The sequence below is a fragment of the Sphaerodactylus townsendi genome, linkage group LG05 (genome assembly GCF_021028975.2).
Source record: "Sphaerodactylus townsendi isolate TG3544 linkage group LG05, MPM_Stown_v2.3, whole genome shotgun sequence".
In the NCBI taxonomy this organism is placed as follows: Eukaryota; Metazoa; Chordata; class Lepidosauria; order Squamata; family Sphaerodactylidae; genus Sphaerodactylus; species Sphaerodactylus townsendi.
Window position 1 is genome coordinate 38,700,334 of NC_059429.1, and position 27,158 is coordinate 38,727,491.

Below are 27,158 nucleotides of genomic sequence, written 5' to 3' on the forward strand. Positions count from 1 at the left end.
AGGGCCTCGGCGTTAAGGGGTTAGATCCGGAAGAGGGCGAAAGAAAGAACCCAGGCCAGGACTTTAAACGTGGCGTGTCGCCAGAGCCCAGGAATTTGGAAAAACGGGTTTTTGGTCCGGGAAGGACGGGAACAGAAGCCCAGGTCCAGAGGTGGCGAGCAGAGTTGGTTAGAAAATGGCCCAGGAGCCCTGCGGGTCTAAGGATGGAAGCCCCGAGTCTCTCCCCGCTAGAATCCCACCCGCTGGCTTGCGTCCTGTACAACTAGGATAAGCTCGGTCGCCAGCCCCCGGTGTCTAAGAAAAGAAGTTGGAATCATGGTGCAGAGGCCCGAATGGATAATTACAGTTTGTCTACCGGCTCTTGGCTGGTGACAAACTCGTTTAGCTGGCCAGTCCTCCAGAATTTGTATCAGGTCCTAAGGAGTACTGGGTTAAAGAAACAGGCTAAGACACTGGAGAGGACCTTTATGGAGGTTTACAGAAACCCCAAGAGTTATGTGTTCAGGGAACCAAGATTATGTTAGTGGTGGAGCCGGGCGTCCACCGGGAGTCAGTAGTTTTAGGGGCCGTGGGTGGGGGGGGGGGGTGGGGGGGGGGGGGGGTGGGGGGGGGGGGGGGGGGGGGGGGGGGGGGGTGGGGGGGGGGGGGGGGGGTGGGGGTGGTGGGCGGGGGGGGTGGGGGGTGGGTGGGGCGGGGGGGGCGGGGGGGGGGTGGGGGGGGGGGGGTGGGGGGGGGGGGGGGGGGGGGGGGGGGGGGGTGGGGGGGGGGGTGTGGGGTGGGGGGGGGGGGGGGTGGGGGGGGGGGGTGGGGTGGGGGGGGGGGTTGGTGGGGGGGGGGGGGTTTGGGGGGAAGGGGGGGGGGGGGGGGGGGGGGGTGGGGGGGGGGGGGGGTGGGGTGGGGGGGGGGGGGGGGGGGGGGGGGGTGGGGGGGTTGTGGGGGGGGGGGTGGGGGGGTGGTTGTTGGGTGGTGGGGGGGGGGGGTTTCTCAGGATTCTACCCTGAGGGGAGGGGAGAAAATAGCAGCGCCCGGCTCAGGCCAGGATGCTGGCTGCACGCTCCCCGTTCATGCGGGAGCGTGGGTGTCGAGAACTTTCACCAATCTCCTCCCCAGGCTTTCAACAGGTCTCATTTATTAGTTGTTTTTCCAAGGCCCGATAAGGACTCTTCATCATGTAACTTGCAAAGGGGCATTAAGCTTGAAAAGTTGTTCCCAGCTCTGTATGTATTCAAATTTACACCTAATTATTGGAGTCCATGGTGTTGCCCATAACTAGCAGAATGATCCATCCCAGCAGGCTGAAAGTACTTTTTAAAATACTAATTTATAGAGGAGGTACAGAAATGGACTGGGACTGGAAATTAATGATTTCAGTTAAATTCCAAATGTCTGCACGGCAATACCTCTCCATTGAGGACGAGGGGAGAAATGCCCCAGCAGGTACTGGGGCAGGATTTAAAATGATGGGAAGTGACGGGCGAGGTTCCGAGGAGAAGGTAGAAGCTGGGGAAAGTGGAGGGTGGAAAGGAGAGCGTGGGTGACTAGGAGAGAGGAGGAGAGAGAGAGAGAGAGAGAGATCTGTGGAAAAGCCCCAGAGAGGGGAGGAATAACAGGGAAGGAGGTTGAATGTAGTAGAGAAGGGGGGTGGAGCTGAAAAGATAACTGAAAGATGGGTAGAAATATTAGAGACAGAACAAGGGGGAAAGGAGGAAACAGAATGGGAAAAGGTCACAATCAGAGGGTTTGAAGCGGACCCTGACGAGAAGGGAGAACTTGAGGAAGGAGGAGAGTTGCCCTTTATACAAAGCGTGCATAAAGGTAAAAAACCAAAATACTCAGTGTTTTCTTCATTTTAAATGCCAAAAAGTATTTGCGGCTCCATGAGTTTTCTTTTCCGTGGAAAATGGGTCCAAATGGCTCTTTGAGTATTAAAGGTTCCCTACCCCTGCTCTAGACAGATCTGATCCAATCAAGCAGTTGTTGTTTTCTTAGGTTCTGCAGCAATCGCTATGGCCAATTCCCCATGGGGGAAATCACCCTGGGATTGAACCAGGACCATAAAATACTAGTACCTTTTGATTTCAGTCTGTCACTCCCCACGGCAGCCGAGGTCTTGAGTTGAAACCGTGATCACAGCCCGGGATCATCTCGGCGCCTCTTCTGCTCCTCGTTCCTGATTGGCTGTTGCTTTAGGGTGGGAACATGAACGGGCATTCCTTTTTTTGTTTTTTTACATAACAGCTATGTAGCCATATTGTCACAAAGCATAGAGCTTCATGGCCAAGAACAGCACACAAACATTCGCCTATTAGTTGTATGGTCGTGGCTTCGTTTGCAAGAAGATTTTTTTTTAAGCATGTGTTCCTGCTTGCCCTGAGTTTCTCGTTCTGCGCATGCCCAGGACACTTAGCTGTGATTGGCTGACAGAACAAACAGAGACTCAGGGCAGGCAGGAAAGTGCCAAACTATTCCCCACGATACCGGGTTTATCCCATGCTCACCAGAAAACACCAGAAAATATGTACGTTCCTGGCGGTTTCTGAAAAGCCCAGGATGAGGGGAGTATCACAGGGCAGAGCTGGAACGGACATGAATTTTATACAGGAGCCATGGGGAATTCTCTGTTATCCCTGGACACCTACCGGGGCTATTCCAGGTTGATTCACCCATGGGGAATCAACCTATTATACCTTCCTGCCATGACCTGAATAGTCCAGGTTAGCATGATCTCCTCATCTTGAAAGTTAAGCAGGGTTGGCCATGGTCAGTATTTGAAGGGAAGACCGTCAAGGAATCCCAGGTTCAATAGGCAAAGCCAGGCAATAACAAGAGCTCTTTGTGGATTGCGTGGTATACCAAATATAAGTATTAATAATAACAACAACAATCCACTTTTGAACATTTCTTGCCTTGAAAGCTCTACAGGGTCACCATAAGTCAGCTTTGGCTTGTTTGGGGGGGGGGAGTACCCTTCTCCCCTCCTTTAGTTCCTCATTCTGTAGATATTCTTGGACTATGGAGGAAGTAGAGGATCTTTCTTCCTCCTGTATAGGATGGCTGAACAGTTCTAAGTGGATAAAAATACATTTGAGAACACCAGTACTTCCTGGCATCCAGTCTATTAGCTGTGATTTGTGAATTTTAAGGCTAGGTTAGCCCCCCCCCCCCTTCTAATTATGAATTTCAGTATCTTTTCACATTTTGCTATTATTTTCATTTTGTAAGCCATCTCAGGCAGGTTTCTGGCGAGGCAGCATAAAAATGTCCTAAACTAACTGAATAGCCATAGGGACAGTTAGATTCAAGTTCAGTAGCATCTTAGAGACTAACAAGAGTTTCAAGGTATAAGCTTTCCAGAAAAAGTTCCCTTCATCAGATGAGAGTAAAGTAGAAAGTGAGATTTCCCAGTCCTTTTATCCTAGTCAGAAGATGGGAAGGCTGTCAAAGTATCCTTGTAAACAAGACATGTAAAGAGAGGAGGCACAAGGAGCAACAGTCCCAGGGGCCACTCGTGTGGGTCACGTAGGGGCATATTTGGCTGGCAGCCCCCTCCCTCCACAGGCCAAGAAGGCAGCTGGAGCATGGCCCTCATGTTAGGTGGGTGCGTGTGAGTGAGGGAGGGAGTGCTCTTGCTTGTTTTCCCCAAAGGCCCTGGCCCAGCTTACTCAGGAGATGCTCCTTTGGGGTCATTTTCCTTGGTTGGAGCTGGCTCCAAGTCAGGGCATGTGGAGACAACCCAGCATGCTGCGATGTTGCAATGTAAGGGAGAGAAGAGGGTGTGCACCATAAGGCAAGTAAGAAAGAGCCCCCCAACCCCCCTTCCCCAATGCCAGGAGGTCGCTGCAGCCGGATGGAGAACAAGACCTGAACCTTTGGATTCTGGATGGGGCTCATGTGACTGCAGGTTCCAGAGGCATATTTAGGAAGAAATGTGGCCTCTTCACATTTAGGAGAGGGCATGGAAGGATGGAGAGATGGGGTAGGGATCTATGGGTGAGATTTAGAGTGTGGGGAGAAAGGGACCAGATGCAGGAGGATTAGGGCCACTGGGGGAGAAATTTGGGAGTGAAGAGGATGGAGCAAATGCAGAAATGGGGGAAGAAATGGGGGTCTGAGGGTGAGAATTGGGGAGAGGATGGATTGGGCAAGTCTAGGAACAGATGCAGCAGCATGATGAGCTTGGCTGTAAACAATAGATCCTTTGGTGTGTATAGGATGGTGACTGGAAGCATGTGTATATGTTTGTAGATCAGTTAGTTTTCAATATAGGGTGGGGGACATTTTGTTCTGTTTTTTTGATATCTAGAAGGTATATTTTGGGGTATATTTTTGGCGTGAACTGGTTCATGATCAGGTTGATGGTGGGAACAGTTGTTGAAAGCCTGGGGAAATTTCTCAAGTACTTCTTTCCCAAGTATCCAAATGATGAAAATGTCATAAATAAACCTCTGGTACAACAAGGGAGTTAATGGATGGAAACTAAAGAAGCCAGTCATGAAAATGTTGGCATATTGTGGTCCCATGCAGATGTTCATTTCTGTTCCATTGATCTATTTATCCAAGGAATTTATCCAAGGATTTATTCAAGGATTTATCCAAGGAATAAATCTTCACCAAATATGTAGTCATCGGTGAAAAGAAACTGGGTAAAGCTAGATGGCAGTGTTCTATAGGAAGTTTCCTACATAGTGACTGCTAAAATTAAATGGTTTCAAATGCCTCTGGTATCCTGTTCATCCTTGCTTTTTGTGGAACTTTTAAAGCAACTGGATCTCACAACTGTCTTGAATGCAGGGAGAAGTGCTCTAAAAATTTGGTTTGGGAGTGGTGCTCATGTCTTACATTGGATGTGGGAACAACTTCATGAAGGGTTTACTGAAGAATTGTAGAATCATAGAGTTGGAAGACACCACAAGGACCATCAAATCCAATGCAGGAACACACAATCAAAGCACTCCTGACATATGTTCATCCAGCCTCTGTTTAAAAACCTCCAAAGAAGGAGACTGCACAACTCTCCAAGGCAGTGAATTCCACTGTCGAAGAGCCCTGATGGTCAGGAAGTTCTTCCTAATGTTTAGGTGGAATCTCTTTTCCTTCTCCTTGAATCCATTACTCTGTGTCCTAGTCTCTAAGGCAGCAGAAAACAAGCTTGCTCCCTCTTTGACATTATATCCCTTCAAATATTTAAACAGGGTTATCATGTCACTCCTTAACCTACACTTCTCCTGACTAAACATCCCCAGCTCCCTAAGCCTCTGTTCATAGGGCATGGACTCCAGGCCTTTTACCATTTTTCTGCCCTCCTCTGGACCCGATCCACCTTGTCAATATCCTTCTTGCGCCCAGCCACACCCATGCCACGCCCCCAGTGCATTGCACACTCCCTGTCCCCTTTGCACTACGCCACTGGGCTCTACAGCAGCCGGCTTCAATTTGAGCCTGGCCTTAGCCAGGCTAAAATGGGCCCCTTCCACCTCCAACCTCCACGTGGGGATTGAGGGTAAGGTGAGCCAGCTGACCCCACTCCTGACTTCCATGTGGAGATGGGGGCAGGGCAAGCTCAGGTGGCCCTGCTCCCAACCAATATGTGAAGATTGGGGGTGCAGCAAGCCTCACTCGCTGGCGTTCAACTGTGTTCCTGCCTGAACTCCCTGGAGTTCAGGATAGGGGGCAGTTGCGAGGGGGGCACTGCCTGCTGTGTGCCCCTAGGAAGTGGCACCCATGCCCCATTTATTAAGGAGCATGTTATCAGAACCTCCAAATCTGTTGTTGTTTTAAAGGACTTGCAATAAATTATATATAAATTAATAAATTAAGGACTGCATAAATTATGGCCACCCAGAAGCAGAATATAGAGCCCTAGTCAAGTAGAGCTGACCCTCCAGGGCTCAGCAAGATTCCTATGTTTGTGGCCTCTCTCCCAGGGCATAAATTGGGGATATGTGAAACACTTAAATTTAACTGTTTCTAAGGAACTCCTGTGTAATTTTAGCCTTCATTAACCTGCAGAAGAACTGAATTGTTCCTTATTGTCATCAAACAAGCTGACTTTTGGGTCAGTTTTCCTCAGAGGAAATGTCTTTGTAAAGCAGAGCCGCTAGAACAAAGGCAATATTGGGGAGATCAGTAGTTGAAAAATTAGCCTTAAATTAGGGAGTTTTCCACTCTGAGCAATCACGTGTACATTATAAAACACGGAATGGCTGAAAAATAATTGTAATTCAACCTTCTTACCTCTCCAATTAATTCAAAAACCTGGTAAAAGTGTTTTTTAAAACACCTTTCTCACAAATGCAGAAAAACATTTCAGCTATTGTATGTGAATGCAACCAAAGTGGAGAAATTTCAAACTGCCATAACTGCTGGTCCCTGCCAGTCAAAGCTATCATTTAAAGCAGGTGAGCACATCTATAGTGCTCTTGGTGGAGGAAATGTAAATATGGGGCAAGCAGCAATTGTGTTCCTGGCAAATATCGAGCCCCATCTATCTTCTGAGACCACCAATCATGTGTCCTTTATCTACTTTAACTGAATCCTGCATGATGTGGCCAGGACTGTGGATCTTCTAAGATTAAAGAAATCAACATTCTGCACCAAACGATTAGGATTTTGCATCTTGTATACATATGTTAATAGCACTGCCATACATCATGTTTCATTCTGCTTCTCCTAGTCATGGGGCAGGGCAAGGAGTTATGTTCAATGCACTGAAACCCCTCACGTTCCCAGACTGCTATAAATCTTTTTAATTTCAATGTACTGTCTAGGCTTTCATGGCTGGAATCAACTGGGTGTTGTTGGTTTTCTGGGCTCTGTGGCATAGTCCACAGAGAGAAACACATCTCACCAAATTGCAGTACACCAAGTTCTTACCTGACCCAAAGATTGTGAGTGACTATTAAAACTGTCAGTTGAGCATTTTTTTTAAAAAAATGCAGACCTTATACCAGGGCCAGGCTTGCATTCTATTTTGAAAGGCCTTGGATATTTGCCAAGATCTTATCTACAGTAGCTCAAATGACTGGAAAAGTTAAATGCAGGAAAGATCTGCTCAAATTTGTTATCTTTTTTCTGTTATATACAGATCAAGCTACGTATTGTATAGAAGCAGGAGACAGACTAACCCTGTGCCTTGGACAAACAAAAGATGCTGCCAGCGTCTTAGTAATTAGGGATGTGAAGGCTTCCTTCTTCAATCTGATTTCTGTTTCCTGGAAATGATATGACCATATACACTATGTTCCTTTTGCACCTTCTTAAAGTTGCTGCTACTCGTAAAAGATGTCCATGTTGCATCTTTTCCAGCAGCTGTTACTCATTAAAAAAAATAAAAGCTTACTAATGATTTTTCTAGACACTTTTCTAGGAAGTGCCCGAGTCAAATAAAAGATGCTGACTTTGGATTTCCAAATAAAGCAGCATCCTTTCCTCAAAATTAGCAATTGCAAGGGGTTGTAGAATTTGGGGGGCACCGCCATTTCAAGGGACTGCAATCGGAGATCAATAGATCTCAGATGAAGCAACAGCATATGTGAGAATGAAAGAAGCTATCTGGTACCAACCCCACTGAATACAAATTGTGTGCTTCCCTAAGAATTTCCTGCAAGAGATTAGCAACAGTTCAAAGGCACAAGTCTATACGTACTTCAGATATTGTTATATTTCAGTTCTTCTTTAGAAAAGATTTTATTCAAGTGTTTGGACATATTTTGAGGGGGAAGCATCACCTTAATAAAAAATAAAGTACACATTTTTCAGAGATCTGTAACTGGTGGTGTTGAAAATCAGTTTTAAAAAGGTCTTGATATTTGAAGAGGCCAAGAGTTCCCTAAATTATGCAAGCTTTGGGCCAGTTAATACATCCTGCAAGTGAGTAAAGGGCAAGTTGCCATCTTTGAATGATCCCCACAGATAAAAGTTCCCTGCACTAGAGAAGTAGCTTGATAGGATGAGGCTGAACCCTCTTTCATGACATGCTACTTTTCTACAAACTTGGATTTTTTTTCTTGTTAGAGATTAATCGCACTTACAACCCTGTCCTGATTTGGGAAGAACATATTTCCTCTGATTTGTTCTATTATTGTTTCAGAATTGTATTCTTCACTGCATTTCGCTTTTTCTTAACTCCTGTTTAATTAGGGGAATTTCTAAATCAAGAAACAGAAACATACATAGTTCACCACAGCTCTCAATACCCTTAACTTATTTCCCTTCCCCGCTTTTTCTAACATTACATGCAAATTGAGAAATAACTGAAAAATGGGATAGTCGTGTGTCTGCACAATATTCTTTTTGCGTGGTGTTTTATTATTGTACAATTCCCTAAATACCTACACACTTGAGCACTGGTAAAACATCATATCAAAATAATGTTGATACAACCAGAATGTGATTGCGTGAAAATTAGAACATTCATTGACGTTTGATTGAGATTCAGGCTTGTCTTGTTCTGTTGTTTAAAATATTGCTCTGATTCTTTAATATCGTTTTGGCATGTGTTAGGAGTTGTTGTTGTGTTTGTGTGGCATTAACATTGGTTTCAGTGAGAAAACATTCCCACATATGTGCTGTCATTTTACCTTCACTTTCCCAAGACAAAAGAGACTTTGTCCACAAGATCTGTGATAGACTTGCAGTGGACAAGGTCTTTGGAATGTGTGATAGGCCTGTCATAAGATGAATATTCCTGCAGAAACTATTTGCCTTTTGATGGGCATTCCCACAACTTTACCCATCTGGGTATTTCTTTGGCTGAGCAGCCTGGGAATGAATTTATCTTCCTGGCCTTGCCATTTGCCGCTAGACCAGCTTGAGCCAGCTTGAGCAGCTGCACCCCAGCATGAGAGCGCATCAGTAGGAGATGTTCAAAGTAAGCTAGCCAGATGGCATCCCAGATCAAGAATGAAGTATGGACTCCAAAGCTTCCTGCAGAATGCTAGTCTCATAAAATCCCCCTTCCTTTCCCCCTTTGTACATCTAAAGAGCAAGCATTATCTAAAGAAAAGTCCCAAGCCACAGCCCAACGGCAAGATGACTTGTTATTAAGATAACATATCACTGTAACAAAAATTAAATGACTTCTGTAGGGCATTAGGCACAAACGGGGAAAGTAAACCGTCTTCGAATGACTAATCATTTTTTCCCTCATTCTTTAAAAGCACCATGGATTTTAATATCCTTTGTTTTTGCTAGGAGAGGATATTTCAACTGTTTCATAGACAATTCAAAAATACCTGCAGTATACACACAATCAGTTTAGAAATAAAATGGCATTAGAGCGAGGTTGCCAACTCCAGGCTGGGAAATTTCTGGAGTTAGAGGATGAAGCCCAGGAAGGGCAGGCCATAATTCCATAGAGTCCACTCTCTAGAGTCCAGCTTTTTTCCCAGGCAACGGTCTCTGTAGTCTGCAGAGCAGTTGTAATTCCACCAGATCTCTAGGTCTCACCTGGGTTCAGCAATGCTACATTAATGTGACATGGTTGCCACTATGAAAGGTAGGGGAAACTCCTCCACTATGCCCCTCACTGTGCCTGGTGGGTAGGTGCTCAAGCCTGGATGTCACATTCCAGAATAATATTTTTGCATGTGTGTGTTGAGATGATGTAAAAGAATATGGCTATGATATGTAAACAGACATGGTGGTGACCATGGAGATGAACTGGGACTGTGAACTTTTTCACAGGGCCTAGTCACATTTTTTTCATTTGATGAACATGTGTAATGGTGTTCTTTGCAAATCTGATTCTGACGTGTGGTATCCGTGATTACCAGAGGCAGACAACACTGCGTCTCCTGGTTGGAAGGTAAGGCTACAATTTCCCACTGAGAAAAAATGAAAAAGGGGAGAACCTCTTAATATGAAGGGGAAAGGGTGTACGACACCAGACATTGCAATACATATAACATGTGATATAACTATCCACAGGTAATTTAAAAATGTATAGTAACGTTTTTACAAAGATGCAAAGTTAAATAGATAATATGAACCTTAACATTTCCAAATTGCTAGCCAAAAAAATTCAAAAGTACACAGTTATCATGAGTATAAAGGCAATGGTAAATTATGCAATACAGTATAATTACAATGAAGAGCAACCAAGCATTAGCTGCAGTACATAAAAGCACAATAACACAGTGACAGTGTGCAGGCTAATTTCCTGTTTCAATATCTTTATTTCAAACTGTGACTTTGTGACTTGTCAGCCAAACTGAAGAAATTATGCTGCATTAAATATAAACAGTATAAATCAGTGAAGCTACAAGTTCAAATTAGCAATATACAGTCTGGAAGGCGATAAGGCTGAGCTGTCCATTCTTGAATCGTCTCACCCACCCCACTCATCTGCCTGCTTCCCCACCATGCAGAGTTACAGGCCCCATTCCCAACTTCCTGGAGGCACTGACTGCCTCACAGAAGCATATAATCAGTCCAAGGCCAATTATACACTGGTGCTGTGCCCGGAGCTGAAGTGAGGTGCTCTTCAGAGCTGAGCTTCTGCTATGAATGCCTCCCCCACACTTACATTCACTGCACAGCAGATCCCATAATCTCTGCTGTTTGTGAGAGCAAACAAAGAGCAACCCTGTCCCCTGCTTCTCAGGGAAGATGAAATAAATTGCCCTGCATTATTCTTTGCTACAGGCTTTTTTTGCTCCACTTTGCCTCCCCCACTTTACTTCTGCCCTCCATGATGATCAGCAGGGTTTTAGAAACTTTATTTCAACATCAAGCATTTGTACCATATTAGAGCTATCCAAATAATAATAATTTAATACAGGAATATTGAAATACCAAGGAATATCAAAACAACAAGTTTCTCTTTCCTCCCGCAGCAGCAGCAGGAAGCGTATGTGTATGTGTGGAGGGGGAGAGGAGAGAGGGAGAATATCAGTTCTAGGACATGATCCCCTTCTTTAGCAGAGAGCGGTTCAGGGAATTGCTTTGCCTCTTTCATTTGTGTGTGTGGGGGGGTTATTTTTGGAAAGGGGTGACAGCATTGATATAACAGCAATATCAATATAGCAGCAATTTAAAGGGTTTTAACAAAGCCAGCATTCTCGTGACTACTGGGCGTGGACTTTTAAGAGTTGATGGGCAGAGTTAAGAGAACCAGGAAAGAGTACAGCAGGAAATGGGGAATCTCCTCTTGTGTAAACAGATAAATGTGAGGAGACCCAACTACAACTCCACTGTGCAGCAAAGAGTGCTGAGGAAAGCCTTCTATGCATAATGGGCCCCAATGTCCATTAATCTACTGTATCTATTGCCACTGCTCAGGCAGTACATGTAGTATGCCTGATGAAACTGTTCATGTGGCAGTATAAAATATAATTTGCATCTTATTGGAAAGTGTCTGCAGATGTGACTACTTTCCCAGATGATAACGTGATTATCAGCAAACCTACAACGATTTGCCCAATTTATTTCTTCTCTTACCTTTTACAGTCGAGCAGTGAGTTCAGAGGACTTGACTGACAACTGTCAACTCCCCTTTAATTGCTAGGAGCTTAACAATACACAGTGTGCATGGCACAGGTGTCATTTAATTCAGTTTTATTTTTATCAGACAGAAGCAAATACAGGAATCAAGCCATCTTGTACATGCAGTTGCTGGAAAGAAAAAAAAGGGTGTCTGCTACATTAAAAGGTTTAACCCATTGTACTCATTTTGCTTTTAGATGTTAAAATAGTTGCCACCTGGCATATTACTTACTGGCCGTCAGAATTTTGGGTTAAAGGCTGGTTGCTAGAAATTATTTTTTAAAATTAACATTGGGAAACTAGCATCTGAGCTTCTTAACAGGTCAGGTGGCCATTTTCTGTTTGTAATGGTGCACATGAGTTCTGATTAGCTGCACTTCTTTCCGTGTTGCATAAAAGCAGCATGTGGGAAGCACCGTGGCTGTGCCTGGCAGTTCGTTGAGACTAAAATATGTACAGGTGCAGAAACAAGTTTTTCAATCTACCCACTGTTTTTGCCCTTTAAATAGGTGAGTGTGAAGGGTTCAGGGATGGTCTTAGCTAATGGGCAACAAGGGCAGCTGGCCCAGGTTCCACATCTGGGGGGGTCACCAGCAGACCATGACTTCACCCCTGCCGAGAGGAAGAAGGAGAGCAGGCTCCTGCCACTGCTGGTTCCATCTGGGACTCAAGCAGCTGGCTTCCAGTGGCAGTAGTGGCTCCTGATGAGGGCCACCCCTTGCTTGGCTCCGATGGGGAGTGATAGAAATAGTGGGGCGGCAGTGATTCTGGTTTTCTGGGGTGTGTGGCGGTGGTCTGGTAGTTTTTGCTCCTAATGTGTCATACCTCTGAAGATGTCAGCCACAGATGCAGGCAAAACATTAGGAGCAGAAACTACCGGAACATGCCACACAGCCTGGAAAACCCACAACAGCTCTTTAAAATCATGCACATATATCTGATCCAAATTGGCTTGCACACAGGCTATTTAAAGTGATTAAAGTTTTCCTTGCTTTGAGTAGCTTGCACACGAGCCCATGTACAGGATCCTCAAAAGAATAAAAGGAAGGGAAGGTTTTCATCCCTTTAAATAGCCTGTGTGCAAATCAGTTTGGATTAGGCACATGCACAGGCTTTTCAAAGGGGAAAAGCGTTTACATGCAGGTTGCGTGATGTCCTCCAGCGGGTGCAGGAGTGGTGCCACCATTAGGCTAACTGGGCAGTTACCAAGGGTGAGGACCTCAGAAGGGAGCAGAACTGACATGAGGTGCACAGTTCTATGCAGATTAGTTTCTTGAAAAAATGCAAGTGGTTTTATATATATATAGTCACTTGCATTTTTTCAGTATCTATATAATTTTAAGATAAATACCTCTACAGTGCTATGGGAATTTTAAGAAGGTATTTTTACCAATAGGAAAAACAAATTCAAAAAAAAGTACTATAAATGGGTTAGTTGGAATAATTATTAAAGTGAAAAAGATGCTAACGATTTGCAGATATTGTTCGTTGAACATCAGAAGAATGGTGTGGCTTTGCGAAGGCAATATGAGATCATTAACTCTTTTTAAAAAAGGAAATCTTACAAATGATATCATCCTGCTTCGAGATAATGTTAGCAGTCATTGCTGCATCTCAGAATAGACTCAAAGTTCTCCCAGAAGACTCAATCAACCTGAGAGGAACAAGACTCACTGAAACTACTCTTTTTCAGCTCTCCAGAGAGCAGGTTAAAAGAAGCACGCAAATAAGATAAATTTCCTTCCCATTCTCTCACAACAAGCATGAGAAAGGGAGCTGGGGGTGAGGGTGGAAATAGAAACCACTCTCTTGTGCGGGGCAGGAAAATAGAAACTTTTTAGCAACTTGAGGCAGCAAAACAAGGACAAAGGAAAAGGATGAGGGGGGGGGGAAGAGGCAGGACAGAGCCTCCAGATCTATGAAAAGAAACAACTTCATATAGCAAACTGTAACCCAGCAACACCAAGAGGAAAGCCAGAATGAAAAACACTAAAATCTCTATAACTATTCTGCCGTGACTGCAAAGAAACAGGCTGAAAATCGGCTTAATGGCTGCAAGAAAAGGGAGGTAATAAATTCTGGCTGTAGCTATGTGCAGAGCATGCTTGCTGCAGGGGAGCAAGTGCAGGAGGAAAACCTCTACACTAAAAACTTTGCAACTGCTCCCTAAAGTTATTTGAATGCCCTACTAACAAATCAGCAATAACAACCCCTGGGACTCAGCAATTATGGCTCCAGTTGATGATGTGGCAAGTCCAATTACTAAATAGAAGAGGGGGCAGCAGAAGGAGAACTCACACTCAGGATACAATTCAAAGGACAGGACAACTCATCCCATGAATTTAGTGAAACTTTTGACTTGATTTTCTCAAATAATAACTCCCAGGCCTGCACCTGTGACACATGCCAAATCTCTTCTAAAGACAAGGGGACTTTTCAGGAGCAGATTGCTTTGAGGCTGTAATCAAAGAGAAGTTCCTTCAGACTCACCCAAGCCCTAGAGAGCATTGCCTAAATTAGCCCTTTGGATCCCAGCTCTTGAGGACTCTCTTATCATAACTTACACACATACTTCAGATTTCTTTCCCCTTACATGTCACTGATTAGCTGCTTTTAGACACTTGTGTGAGTCAACTGGGTGTCCTTTAGACAATTTCCCATTGAGGAGGAAGCCATCGTTGCCCTTTTGTTGACCGTGTATGGAAGAGGAAGGAATAAACCTTTCCAGGCAAAGCTGACCACAAGCAATCTCAAAACAAAACAAAGCTTATTTGGCAAAGAGAAGTATTTTCTGGGATGAAACAAAGATGTAGACAGCAACTTCCCTGACTATCAGAAAGAATCAGATCAACATTGGCAGACATCACAAGTGTAGCTCCTTCTCCTTTACTTCTTGAGCGAACCTTCACTGTTGATTAAAATTGGTTAAGTGCCATTGGGTGGGCATGTTCAGAAATGGAGGGAATAAAATGTTCAGAAGTATGAAAGCATATGATGATATTGTATAGATGGTGAATATATGTAACTCTTCTACCTTATTTTTATTTTATTTATTTATTTTTGAGATTTTTATACCGCCCAACCCCCGAAGGGCTCTGGGTTGGGCGGTATATATACCTTGGAAAATTCTCAGAGCTTTGGGGACAGTGTTTAGAGATGGAGAGTTTAGGGAGGAAGGAGATCAATGGGAAAGTCAGAGGTCACATCCTCCAGTGTGAGCCCTCCTGCTATAAAGGCATGGGGACCAAAGGCTGGCATAAGGTCAAGACACTGCTTCACACAGAATGGATGCCTTTCAGAGAATTTTGGAATCCATCCCGTGTATCAACCGTGGCCAGGAAAGTGGTTGGCAGCTGAACTTTTCATCTAACCCTAAGGTGTGTCTGGCTGGACAACAGGTATTAGAGATCTCCATTGTGTCAAATAAGGTGATTTAATCTGCACTCCAAACAGACCATTAATTATCCTTTCTGCACCCATCCCAACAATCAATCAGGATTCAAGAGCATCGTGCAGGCATTCTCTTGTGTCTTGATGACTCATCAAGCCTTTCCTATTTTATTGTTGGAACCCAGAAAAGCAATCAATTCTTTGTCTCTGGATTTCCTGCCAGCTTAACTCATACTACATCAGGTCACATTTTAGGCTATAAATACTGGTCCTTTGGCCATTCATAGTATGAGTGTGTGTTCTGGATCTATGTGAGGAAGGCTACAAGACACAATAATAACACAATAACACATCACTCTTGGCTTCTGCTTAACTCCTGGAAATGCTGGTAGTTTTCCTCATCAGAGTTGCTTTCACTGGATGTTCCTTCAAGACTGGAAACCATCACCCATCCCTGAAACCCTATCCAACTTCCTCCATTTTTCCTCTTAGTCAGTCCTTGTATGCTTTACATGTATGTGTTTTTGCAAAAAATATATTTCTTGCTTTCAATCATTATGCAATTTGTTAATTGTAGAACTGCCTGTTCATTTGAGAGTTTTCACCCAGGATTATCTTGGTATTCACAGGTTATTGATCCCAGTTACCCCTTTCACTCTGTCTCCATAGTTAATTACTCCAATTACAGTAGAGACTGCCTACTGAAGGTAACAGTAACTACTCCCCTTCGTGGGCATCACTTCTTCCCACCATAAACTTCTACCTACCCTTTTGTCCTACTTACATCACTTGTATGATAATGATAAATATTAATATGTTTCTTACAAGTGTTTGTGGGAAAATGTCATTTTAGTGGGGAAAAGCACTGTAGGTTGGATCTTATCTTTATTTCTGCAGGTGCGAGAAGCAAGGTCTTTTGTCCGTGAGAGCCTTCAATCTCCAGCTTCCCTCTTGTGGGGTAATAAGGGACCCCCTCTTCATTTTGTGGCCGTAGAAAAGCAAATAGGATCCAATCCATAACATATCGAAATTTTGCCCCCTGATCATTGTGTTCGAGAAAGTTTTCATATATTTTTGTGTGTGATTTAAACATATTTTAAAAACTGCAAACTTGTCTGTATATTTGATAATGTTTACATCCAAAATAACATCACAATGCAACATTTTCCATATATTACAACACTGGGAATTTTTAAAATCAAATTGATTCCTCCTTTCTGCATCTGAAGAAAGACCTCTGCTGCCCATCCCCCAATCTTGGCTAACGACAAGACGTGAAGTGCAGGGGATGGTGTAAATAACACATTTTAGCACAGCGCTTTAAGTTGGACATTTTAAGGGCAATAATGAAAAGAGTTCATTCTCTTTCATCTTAGGGCCAGTGGAATGAAGAGTGCAATAGAATTTGAAAGAAGTAATGGAACACTGCCAAGGATTACAAGATGAGAGAGTCTGGATGAGAAGAGAGTCACAAGTATAAGAGTTATGGAGAGTGGGAATCTGTATGAAAATCTAAATGCTAAATTTAATTAAAATAAATATGAAAACAAATACCTTGTGTTCAGCTTTATTAAAAAGCTTAAAAACACCTGTTCCACAGAACCAGAGAAGCCAATGCAGTATAGCTTAAGTCAAAGGACAGGCTCCTTCGATACCTTTAATGGATGGCGAATAGAAGAGGTTTACTGATGCACTTTACAAATCAGGCTTAAAGTACTGATGTTCCAGGGTCAGAATGAGCATACCCTGAGGTGGAGCAGCTGCTGGGGCCCATGGCTTCCTGTGGGGCCTACTGCCACTCATCCACTGCCTATGTACCTCTTCTGCTGTCCACACATGTCCTTCCTCCCAAGTGCTCCATCGCCCACATTCCTGGTGGCATGAGCTGTTCAGCACTGTCAGGGGAAGACATACAGGTGGTCAAACAGCACTGCTCCTGACAACCATGGTGACATCTGGGGTTGCTATCCACCCAGTAATACCCAGGAGACCTTCCAATGATGTTCCTCGTGTCCTATCTTCAGTCAATGGAGCAGCTCAAGAAAATCGCTTCCTATTTCCTAGAGTGTTGTGATGTCACTTCTTGTATCAAAACAGAAACACATTTCCAAAAAGCCATGCTCCAAGGAAGCGCCAGCCAAGGACTGGCATCCTTAGTGGCAGCACTCCCAGATGCACACATTATCCTGCACCATTGTGTGATGGGAATATGGGTAGCTGTAAGTACTGGTAGTGGAAGAATGCATGAATGGGAAGAGGAAGGATATGTATAGGTGGATGAGCAGGGGTGGGGGAAGCAGCAGAGCCTGTTGGCAAGTGAAGGGGCCCTGGGACAGCCTTCCTAAAACTTGGAACTAGCCCTAAGTTGTATCTTGCTAAATACCACGTTTTGTGCATATACTTTTCTTTTAGGGGTTGCCAGCAGTGGGTTGGGAAATTCCTGGAGATTTGGGATAGCTCCTGGAAAGTTGGAGAGCAAGGACCTCAATGGGGTATAATGTCATAAAATCTAACTCAACATACCATTTTCTCCAGGGGAACTGATATCCATATTCTGGAGATCAGTTGTAAGGAGCTCTCCAGGCCTCACCTGTAGGTTGGCAACCCTACTTCCTTTGCATTTAGTTTCCATCCCACCCCAGCAGCAAGTGGTTGTTCAGCTATTTTCCTTTCTATGCTGATTATTCTCCTAAATGACATCTACGTTGTGAACCAAGTGTATGGCCACAGGAGGGCCACGCATTGCTGAGGATTCTCGTGTACATTTTACCTAGGCCATACACTTGGTTCACATGGAGCACTGGCTACTAAGCCTACTACTTGACAGCCAGCATAATGTAGTGGTTAAGAGCAGGTGGACTCTAATCTGGAGAACCATGTTTGATTCCCCACTCCTCTACCTGAGCTGCAGATTCTTATCTGGTGGATTTGTTTTCCCATTCCTCCTAGGTGACCCTGGGCTAGTCACAGTTCTTCGGAACTCTCAACACCACCAAACTCACAAGGTGTCTGTTGTGGGGAGAGGAAGAAAAATAAGTTTGAAAGCCCCTTTGAGTTTCCTTACAGGAGAGAAAAGCAGGGTATAAATCTAAACTCCCTTTCCTGGAGCACTGGCCACTAAGTCTACTAGGCTTCTTGTATATGGTAGATGGAAGTGCTAGTGCAAGAAGGAGCATGCTTCATCAAAGGGGCTATCTATCTAGCACTCATGAAACTCATTCATAGAATCAAAATCAAGAGTGGAATTCCGTTCAGGGATTGTGTCTTTCCTGCCTGCCTGTCTTCCACAGCCACTTGTGTGTGTAGAGTGCCATTAAGTCGCAGCTGACTTATGTCAACCTCATAGAGTTTTCAAAGCAAGGGACAAACAAAGGTGGTTTGCCACTGCTTTCCTCTGCATACTGACCCTGGTATTCCTTGGTGCTCTCCTATCCAAGTACTAGCCAAGGCATGCACCAGTGTGCCACCCACCCCATGTTCCAGGAAAGTGAACAAGTTCAGTGCCCAGTAAGTCTTATGACTGAGTTTTCCACCTTAAAAACAGCTACTACTGGCATGGTAGGGGAAGGCACCTCTTATAGTACCCCTGCAGGATCCATGATAGGCTCCAGACACAGCTCCTTTGTAGCCCACTTTTCTGCACCTATGGTGACACTCACCGTACTCATATCTTTTCTCACAAAACTTCCTTTTGCTGACTTTCTCTTCCAAGCGACCATTCGGATCACTTGTGGCAAATCGGCCTTTATTTTAATTTCAACAAATGGATTCCTGGATTACCAGGCAGTGGTTCTCAATAAGGAAGAACAGTTGTCTTTTCAGGCCCTCTTTTAGATGAGGACCTAAACAGCAATCTGAAAAGGTGTTAGGGAAATACTTCTGCAATATATATATGAATTGTTGATGGTGCTGTAATATAGGAATCAGTAACCGTGTACATTTTTAATATTTTCTGTTATCTTGTCTAATTGCATTTCCATCAGAAAAGTGCAGCTGTGAGTCATTTCATTGATATTGGTGTGACAGCTAACAACCCTATCCAAAGGGGGAAAATGGTTCTTTGGAGCCAGTTCGAGCTTACCTCAGGTGCATTTGCCCATCCGTCCAGCAGCTGGCAGGGTGGGCAACCTGGGAGGCAGGCACGGGGGGGGGGGGGGTTAGTGCATTCTTAGGGGAGGAGCAGAAAGGGTGGCATGTCCACTCAGCCCCATGGAGGGCTTTCAGCTGGCTGGGGATTTTTTTTTGCCAGCCTATTTTTTTCTATGTCTACCCAGTTGTATTCTTCTTTTAAATAACTGCTTGTGATGGCTGCAGGGAGGACGAACTTTATGTGTAGCTGCTATTGACTGCATGTGGGCTGATGCAGAAGCAGCCAAAGGTGTGACCTTGTTGCCAATTGAATAATGAGCTCTGTGATTGCCACATAGGATAATGACATAAATACCAGAGACTGCTTGAGAATGCCTAAATTTTACCAATGGGCATGGTCATGATGGAAGAGATAGTCCTCCAGATCCTTGGTCACAGGCTCAATGGGTTTTTAAAGGTAATAATCAGCACCTTTAATCATGCCTAAAACCAAATGGGCATCCCATGCAGTTCTTTATAAACTGGTGGGAAGTGATCCCCAGAGCTCTGCAAGCAGCTTTTCCATTTTTTCCCCTCCTTTTGCCCATGTTTCATGTAATCTCCTTAGGAAAAAAACACCACTGTTTCCATCTGTTAATATAGTTTCCTTCTTGTTTGGAATTAGTTTCATATTCTGCTATCTGGATCAAATAGGTTTTGATTTCACAGATCTGCTTCCTTTCTGGATTTCCCCCAAATCTTGCCACTTTTACAGCAATGATTAAAGGCAGGTAATTTTTGATGGACTTCAGATAGCATTTTTCCTTAAAGAAAAATGTCCTGATGGATTTCAGATAGTATTTTTCATTAAAGAGAATTGATTCTGATTAAGATTGACCTATTATTTTCTACTGTGCTAAAATCCAGCTGCAAAGTGCATTGAAAGTGGATTGAAAGTGTACTATTCTGCATGTGCGGAAGGGGCCCCAGTTCCATTTTTCTCACTCACTTATAATTTCCAAATGTATATTCTGGTCTTTTCTGATTTTCATTCTCCAGTGTGGCTAATTCTAATTCTTTCTTTTCTGATCTGTTATTTTGGTTACTTCAGTTTGTTGTTCAAGTTTAGCTAGTTCATTTGTCCTTGATTACCCACAATTCTATCCTCACCGTTCTTGCTAATCTCTGTAGTTCCACCATCTTTCTTCACAGCACTCTTCATTTTCTTGGGAGGTATTTTACTGACAATTCTCTATACTTTACCATTTTCTGTTACCTCAGGAGTGCCAAATCTTACCAAACCTGCTTTTTCTTTTCTTGATCATGCATTCTTTATTACATCTCCTTTTTACATTTTATTTTAACTTTTACCTCAAGAAGACAAATCCTTTTTGCAAACTTGTTTCCCCCCTTTTTAAACTGCCTGGGATTCTTTTCACTGCACCTCCTTACATTTTATCTGAAATGTTTACTTCAGGAAGGCAAATACTTTTACTAAATCATGCCTTTATCTTTTACTTTAACTCTCTGTAACCCTTTCCACAGCACCTCCTCATATTTTACCTGAGAGCTATTTCCTATGTCAAGTTGACATTGGTGGATTCCACACAGGGCAAATATAATGAATGTAGGGCGCAATACAAATCGTTTGACGGACTTCGCACAGGTCCCACCCCCAAAATAAATTTGGCCTGTTTTATTTCCTTTGTGAGGATGGGCCATAGGCCTAAAAATTGTATTTGATATTAAAGAAAGATGGATTAATAAGAATTGAAAAAGGTTTGCTCTCTGGAAAAGGCCAGCATGTCAGAAGTCATGCACTGATCATGCAGGCAAAGGAAATATAATATCTATAAGATCTTGTCACTAAGGGCCAAAGACGTGACAGAAGACATATATTTTATAGCGTTTTTCAAAACTAGCTACATGGGATGCCTATGTGAAATAAGCATAAGCATAAGCATAAGCATAAGCATTTTATTGTCATTGTGCACGCACAACGAAATTTACAGCAGCATTCCTCGATGCACACAATTTCAGACTCATACAATTTCAGACTCATGCAATTTCAGACTCATACATCATCATCCTCCACCCATCCCTACATAGCCCCAAATACATCAATATGAAGCAGCGGAGTTTAGCATAGCCACAGCTCTAGAGTAGAAGCTGTCTCTAAGCCTCTTTGTCCTAGTTCTGAGGGCCCTGTATCGTCTGCCAGATGGTAGCAGTTTAAAAAGAGAGTGTGCTGGATAACAGAGCAATAAAGAAATCAAATGTTAGAATAGAAAGGAATTTGATTACTTTATTGAAAATGTGTTTTTCTATATTTTAATGAACACTGAAATGATAATGAGAGATTTATATCTGCTTGTATTTTACTATAATTCTATGCTACTAGAATCACATAGTATATTAAAATCATTTGTAACCTTTTAAAGTGAATTAGGGTATGTAAAATCTTTTTACCCTGGAGAGGTTTCTCTCTGGGAACAAACTTAGGAATGTGGGAAAAACTGGTTATCTTTGAAAACCTGAAAGACAGAATTCAGTTTATTGCTGCCCCTTGCATATGGGCAGGGAGACACAAGCAGAGGACATGCAGCTTTAGTGTGACACGAAAGAAATAGGCAGACCAGCCAATCAGATTTTAATGCTCATGCAAAAAGCACGTGTGTGGGAAATGATTATATGGGTGAGATATGCAGGTATGATGTATGTATTCTTGAAAACTATAAAACACTAAGGTTTTTGTATGGTAGGGGTGACTCTTATAGAGAGTACCCTGTGTGTGAACTATCAAATTCAGCACAGTAAAATCTATCTTCTATTCTAAAATCTTGATTCTTGGTTTTCTTTCTTTGACAGTCTTTATAAAATCCCACTGCGCAGGACCATACACTGGGGGGTGTCCTGACACCTTCAACCCAGGATTTTCAAAAATCACTAAACCAAATATCTTTTTGGAAAATCCTGGGTTGTAGCCTCTCCCTTGTGAACGACCACGCAGGAGGCGCTTTTTAGCCTTCCACCGTGCCAATTTCTTGGTGAAATTTCTTTGTTATTTAAAACCAATTGGTTCAAGCTGAGTTCAAATGTGCACCTTTCTTCAGTAAACCAAAATCAGTAAGCCCATGTTCTTTTCTGCTGTTCTTGAGGGAAATGTGCAGGAACAACAGGGGGAAAGCTTCCTTCCAAGAGCCTTTGCCACAGCAGTTATTGAGCCAAAGTAATGGACAGTGCAACAAAACAACAGGCAAATAGAAGAGGAGGGTCAGTGATCTGATGGCAAGAGGAAAAATAACAATGAAAATCTTGTGCATGTCAGGGCTTCGGTAGGTATTTTATAAATAACACATGTTCTCTGTCTGTTTTGCTTGGACAGCCTGCCTGTTTCATTGTGTACCCTATGCAATAATCTGGTTTTAAAAGAGAGTAAAGCCATGAGAAGAGTTGGACAATTATATTTTACTGGAAAACAAAATCATCCCACCCAAAGTGATGATGGAGCTGAAATTCTAAATGGCATCAAGGTCACTTGAGAGGAATCAACAAGGTTAATAACCAAAAATAAAATAAAATAAAATATGTAATCAACATGTATTGCACAGTGCACACAATTTTTGGTTATCTTATGATCAAAAACATGGTGTGATTTCTTTCATATCACACATTCCTCCATGAGGTAAGGTTGTAGTCTCTAACAAATGATAAAGCTTCCCCACATATCTCAAGTGGTTGGATGGACATCTGTATTAGTAATCCATGGCTGTATTGACGCAGGGTGGAAAATGTATTCCTTTAAACTGTACAGTGTTAGAGGAAGGAATGGCTTGTCTCCCCTGCCTGTTAACCCCCCCTTTTTTTTTTTAGATTTCACAACATCAAGTGCTATTTAAGTACTTTGAAATATTTACAGTGCAACCCTAAGTAGAGTTACACCTTTCTGGGCCCAGTCTATTTGAAATAGCTGGATTTGTAATGTATGTCTTTTATTTTGCTTTAAATTTTTCTTTTTTGTATTAATCTTTATGAAGAAACTGATATCCCTAAAGTTATGTGTATTTGTGTATATGCTGATGAATAGTTTTGTTCAGTGGTGGGATCCAAAAATTTTAGTAACAGGTTCCCATGGTGGTGGGATTCAAACTGTGGTGTAGCGCCAATGGGGCTGGGCAGGGCACGATGGGGTGTGGCCCGGCATTCCAGGGGTGGGGCATTCCTGGGTGGGGCTGTGGCAAGGACGCAGCTGTGCGCCAATCCTTGGGCGGAAAACGAATGCACACAGGTGCAGACTGCCACGCACGCTGGCGTACCTCCTGCTAGACTGCTTCAAGTTCTGCGCGCTACTGCTGAGAGGAGGGCGTAACTAAGGCAAAAATCACGTGGCAAAATCACGTGGCAAAACCCCCTCTCGGCACATACAAATAATTAGTAACCTACTCTTGGGAACCTGTGAGAACCTGCTGGATCCCACCTCTGGTTTTGTTTTGAGTTGCCATCTGCTTTGGGGAGCTTTGGGGCAGGGAGTATATTCTAGCACACAATACTGCAAGGTCACTTTCAGTTACATACCCACTTCACACCGTTGCGGCATTGCTCTAGGAAAACCATGAAGATCTGTGAAATTCCTAGAGTACTGACTTCACTTTCTTTCTTCATTTTTGCTCCTGCTACTCCACTGAGCAGCAGCAAGTGTCTGAAGCAGTAGGAGCCAATGGCAGGAAGTGACCACTTGGCCACCAAGTTGGGCTGTGTATGTCTTTCATTTTGATTGTAACATGTAAATAGGATTGCCCCTGGAGTAAAGCCCCATAACAGAAGCTTATGTGTGGAAGTGGGCATTTGAAGCTTTTCATGCTGTGGAGGCTAATAACATTACCTGGTAAATAGAATACCATCAAGCCTCTATTAAAGAGTCTGTGGCAACCCTATGTGTAAGGTGAACCTTTGGGGACATTATTTTAGAAGAAGAAGAAGAGTTTGGATTTATAGAATACCATCAAGCCTCTATTAAAGAGTCTGTGGCAACCCTATGTGTAAAGTGAACCTTTGGGGACATTATTTTAGAAGAAGAAGAAGAGTTTGGATTTATATCCCCCCTTTCTCTCCTGCAGGAGACTCAAAGGGGCTTACAATCTCCTTGCCCTTCCCCCCTCACAACAAACACCCTGTGAGGTAGGTGGGGCTGAGAGAGCTCCAAAAAGCTGTGACTAGCCCAAGGTTACCCAGCTGGCGTGTGTGGGAGTGTACAGGCTAATCTGAATTCCCCAGATAAGCCTCCACAGCTCAGGCGGCAGAGCTGGGAATCAAACCCGGTTCCTCCAGATTAGATACACGAGCTCTTAACCTCCTACGCCACTGCTGCTCCTCAGGTTTTATTCATTTTGTGGAAGTGCTGTGTACCTGTACATAATGGAGGCATGATTTGGGTGTGTGCAGATAATTTAAATTATACATGAAAGGGAATTGATTTAACCTCCCATTCATCTGTTAATAAAGAGCTATGACAGAATTCTGCAACAGTGAACTAACATTTCCACTAAGCAACAGACTCAGTAAACGGGTTAAAAAACAGCAAGCACAGAATATTGCACAGTCATCCACAGTTTGTACTGTAACTCAGAATACATGTTAAGAAGTGAGTTCCTTTCCCCAGTTCTGAAGAAGAGGAGGAGGAGGAGGAGAAGGAGGAGGAGGAATAGTTTGGAAGGAGACTCAAGGCAGGTTACAAATTCCTTTCCCTTCTTCTCCTCACAACAGACACCTTGTGAGGTAGGTAGGGCTGAGAGAGTTCCAAAGCACTGTGACTAGCCCAAGGTCACCCAGCAGAAACGTGAAAGCAAATCTGTTCATCATATTAGAGTGGAGGAGTGGAGAATCAAACACCATTCTCCAGATTAGAGTCCTCCTGCTCTTAACCACTACACAACACTGCTTCTCAGCTTAACACAGTAAAAGGCACATTGGAAACAAAAAAGACTAACTGCAATGAAAATAACAATTTATTATTTTATTATACTCAGTTAAATTGTGGCCTGGATCTTCCAGAAAGTTTTGTAACAATACCCCTTCTCCAGCTAAGCACTGGAGTCTCCCTGATAATCTTGTGTTGTTTCAACTGCATTATACAGACACTAATAAAATTAAATCATTTTTTAAATAAACTAGTGGGTTTATGCACTCAAAGTGCAGTTTAGCCCACATTAGGGAATCAGGAGCATGCTGCTACACTAAGAAATATCTGCTCTCCTAAAGTAGCCTTTCGGGAGAATTGTAGCAATTTGAAACATTGACTTTGTCTTCAAATGTATTCTAAGTCCAGCTGTTGTATCTGCCTGCAATTTTACAATGCATCACATATTTCTAAGTTACTTCTTATCTATTCAGAGTACCCTTCACTATGATGGAGGGTGACACAGCCATGCAAAACATTTTCCCATCAAACATGCATATCTGAATACCAAAGCTATCCACTTTGATGCCCAGCCAAACAAGTCTCTTGAAAGGGAAGCTATCGCAGCAATTCATGTTGCAATTCACTCAACTTGTCTACGAGATCAAGCTGTCTATATTTCTTATCAGGCTGTTAACTACACATACTTGATATTTTTCTTTGCATTAAAGTGCCAGTTATGTACACCAAGAAGTTACCCTCTAAAATACATTGGAGAGATAAAAAAAAATACCTGTAACAACTGGACAGCTGAACAATTTGCTACGGGAGCTGTTAAGGGTTCAAGGTTGCAATCCTACTGTACCATAGAATCATAGAATTGGAAGAGACCACAAGGGCCATTAAGTCTAACCCCCTGCCATGCAGGAATACACAATCAAAGCACTCCTGACCAATGGCCATCCAGCCTCTGTTTAAAAACCTCCAAAGAAGGAGACTCCACAACACTTCAAGGCATTTCACCGTTACACAGACCTGTCAGGAAATTCTTCCTAATGTTTAAGTGGAATCTCCTTTCCTGCCCCTTGAATCCATTACTCCTTGTCCTAATCTCTGGAGCAGCAGAAAACAAACTTGCCCTCTCTTCAACATGACATCCCTTGAAATATCTAAACATGGTTATCATGTCACCCCTTAACCTACTCTTCTCCAGACCAAACATACCCAGCTCACTAATTCTCTCCTCATGGGGCATGAATTCCAGACCTTTTACCATTTTGGTCTCCCTCCTCTGTCTTGTCAATATTTTTCTTGAATTGTGGTGCCCAGAACTGGACACCACAGAATAGAGAGGTAAAAGCAAACCGTACAGCTCATGTGGTACAGTAGTCAGGATGTCATAGTAGGATCTGAGACCAAGCCTTGGACTCTCAACATCACTCTTAGCAAACTGTTCAGCTGTCTGGTTATTCTTGTTATAGGAATACTTTGCTACAGAAGCTCACTGGTTGATCAGACTTTCTATCAACCTTGTTAAAATGGGAGGAGAAAAATAATTCTGCAAGCAATTTTGAGACCCCTTAAGAAGGAAGGTGAGATATAATCAGATAAATAAAAATACTATACATCTTTTAAAACATCTGTCACAATGGTTTTGATGGAATAGTAGAAGAGGAAGAAGGAAGTCCCTCATTTTAGCTTCTAAAGCCACAAAAAGTGGTTTTTGAGAAAGCTTCCTTTCCAAGTGTAGTTTGTGTTTCATAGTCTTTAGCAAATCCAACTCAACACTGCCTCTGCACTTGAAATCTACTTTTTTCCAGCTCAGTTGGCAATCCTAGGTGCCATATCATCTGGTGCAATGACCAGGCTAATTTCCTACCAAAAGAAGGGAACAGGAATGACTGCAACGTGACAGCAGATGTGGGCTACAGCCAGGTAAGGTAAGTGCCAGCCCAAGCATTCTCATCCTGTTTTTAACTAAAGTTTTTTCCTCTCCTACAATTGCTTCCTCTTGCATCCTCTCCTTTCAATACAAGACTCCTGCTCCACTAAGAACTGCAAAACTAGCAGAAATATAATAGCAGTTACTCTTCCACTCTGATAAGGCTCATAATTTAGAGTCTTATCTAAATGTTGTCAAAGACCTACTGTTTGTCTTTATGTGTATACATTTGTCTTATTTAATATTTCTTTTTATCTTGCTCTTTGGCTCTTTGATTCTCTTCCCATCTTCATTTTACCCTCATAACAATCCTGTGAGGTGAGGTAGGCTAGATTACAAAAGAGTGACCAACCCGAGGTCATCCAGTGCATTGCATAG

The 27,158-nt window shown here is 43.1% G+C and overlaps 1 protein-coding gene and 1 long non-coding RNA gene across 2 annotated transcripts in view; one reads left to right on the forward strand and one right to left on the reverse strand.

Annotated features, from left to right (window-relative positions):
• Positions 1-16,425, forward strand: part of CDC14A (cell division cycle 14A) — a 104,511-nt gene extending 88,086 nt beyond the window's left edge. Inside the window, exon 15 of the mRNA XM_048496822.1 lies at positions 16,251-16,425. Within this exon, the coding sequence (XP_048352779.1) occupies positions 16,251-16,320 (70 nt within the window). The 3' untranslated portion in view covers positions 16,321-16,425. The remainder of the gene's footprint in view (positions 1-16,250) is intronic.
• Positions 1-25,719, reverse strand: part of LOC125432824 — a 42,141-nt gene extending 16,422 nt beyond the window's left edge. The window contains exon 1 of the long non-coding RNA XR_007244551.1: positions 25,632-25,719. This is a non-coding gene — a long non-coding RNA (uncharacterized LOC125432824). The remainder of the gene's footprint in view (positions 1-25,631) is intronic.
• Positions 25,720-27,158: the final 1,439 nt, after the last annotated feature.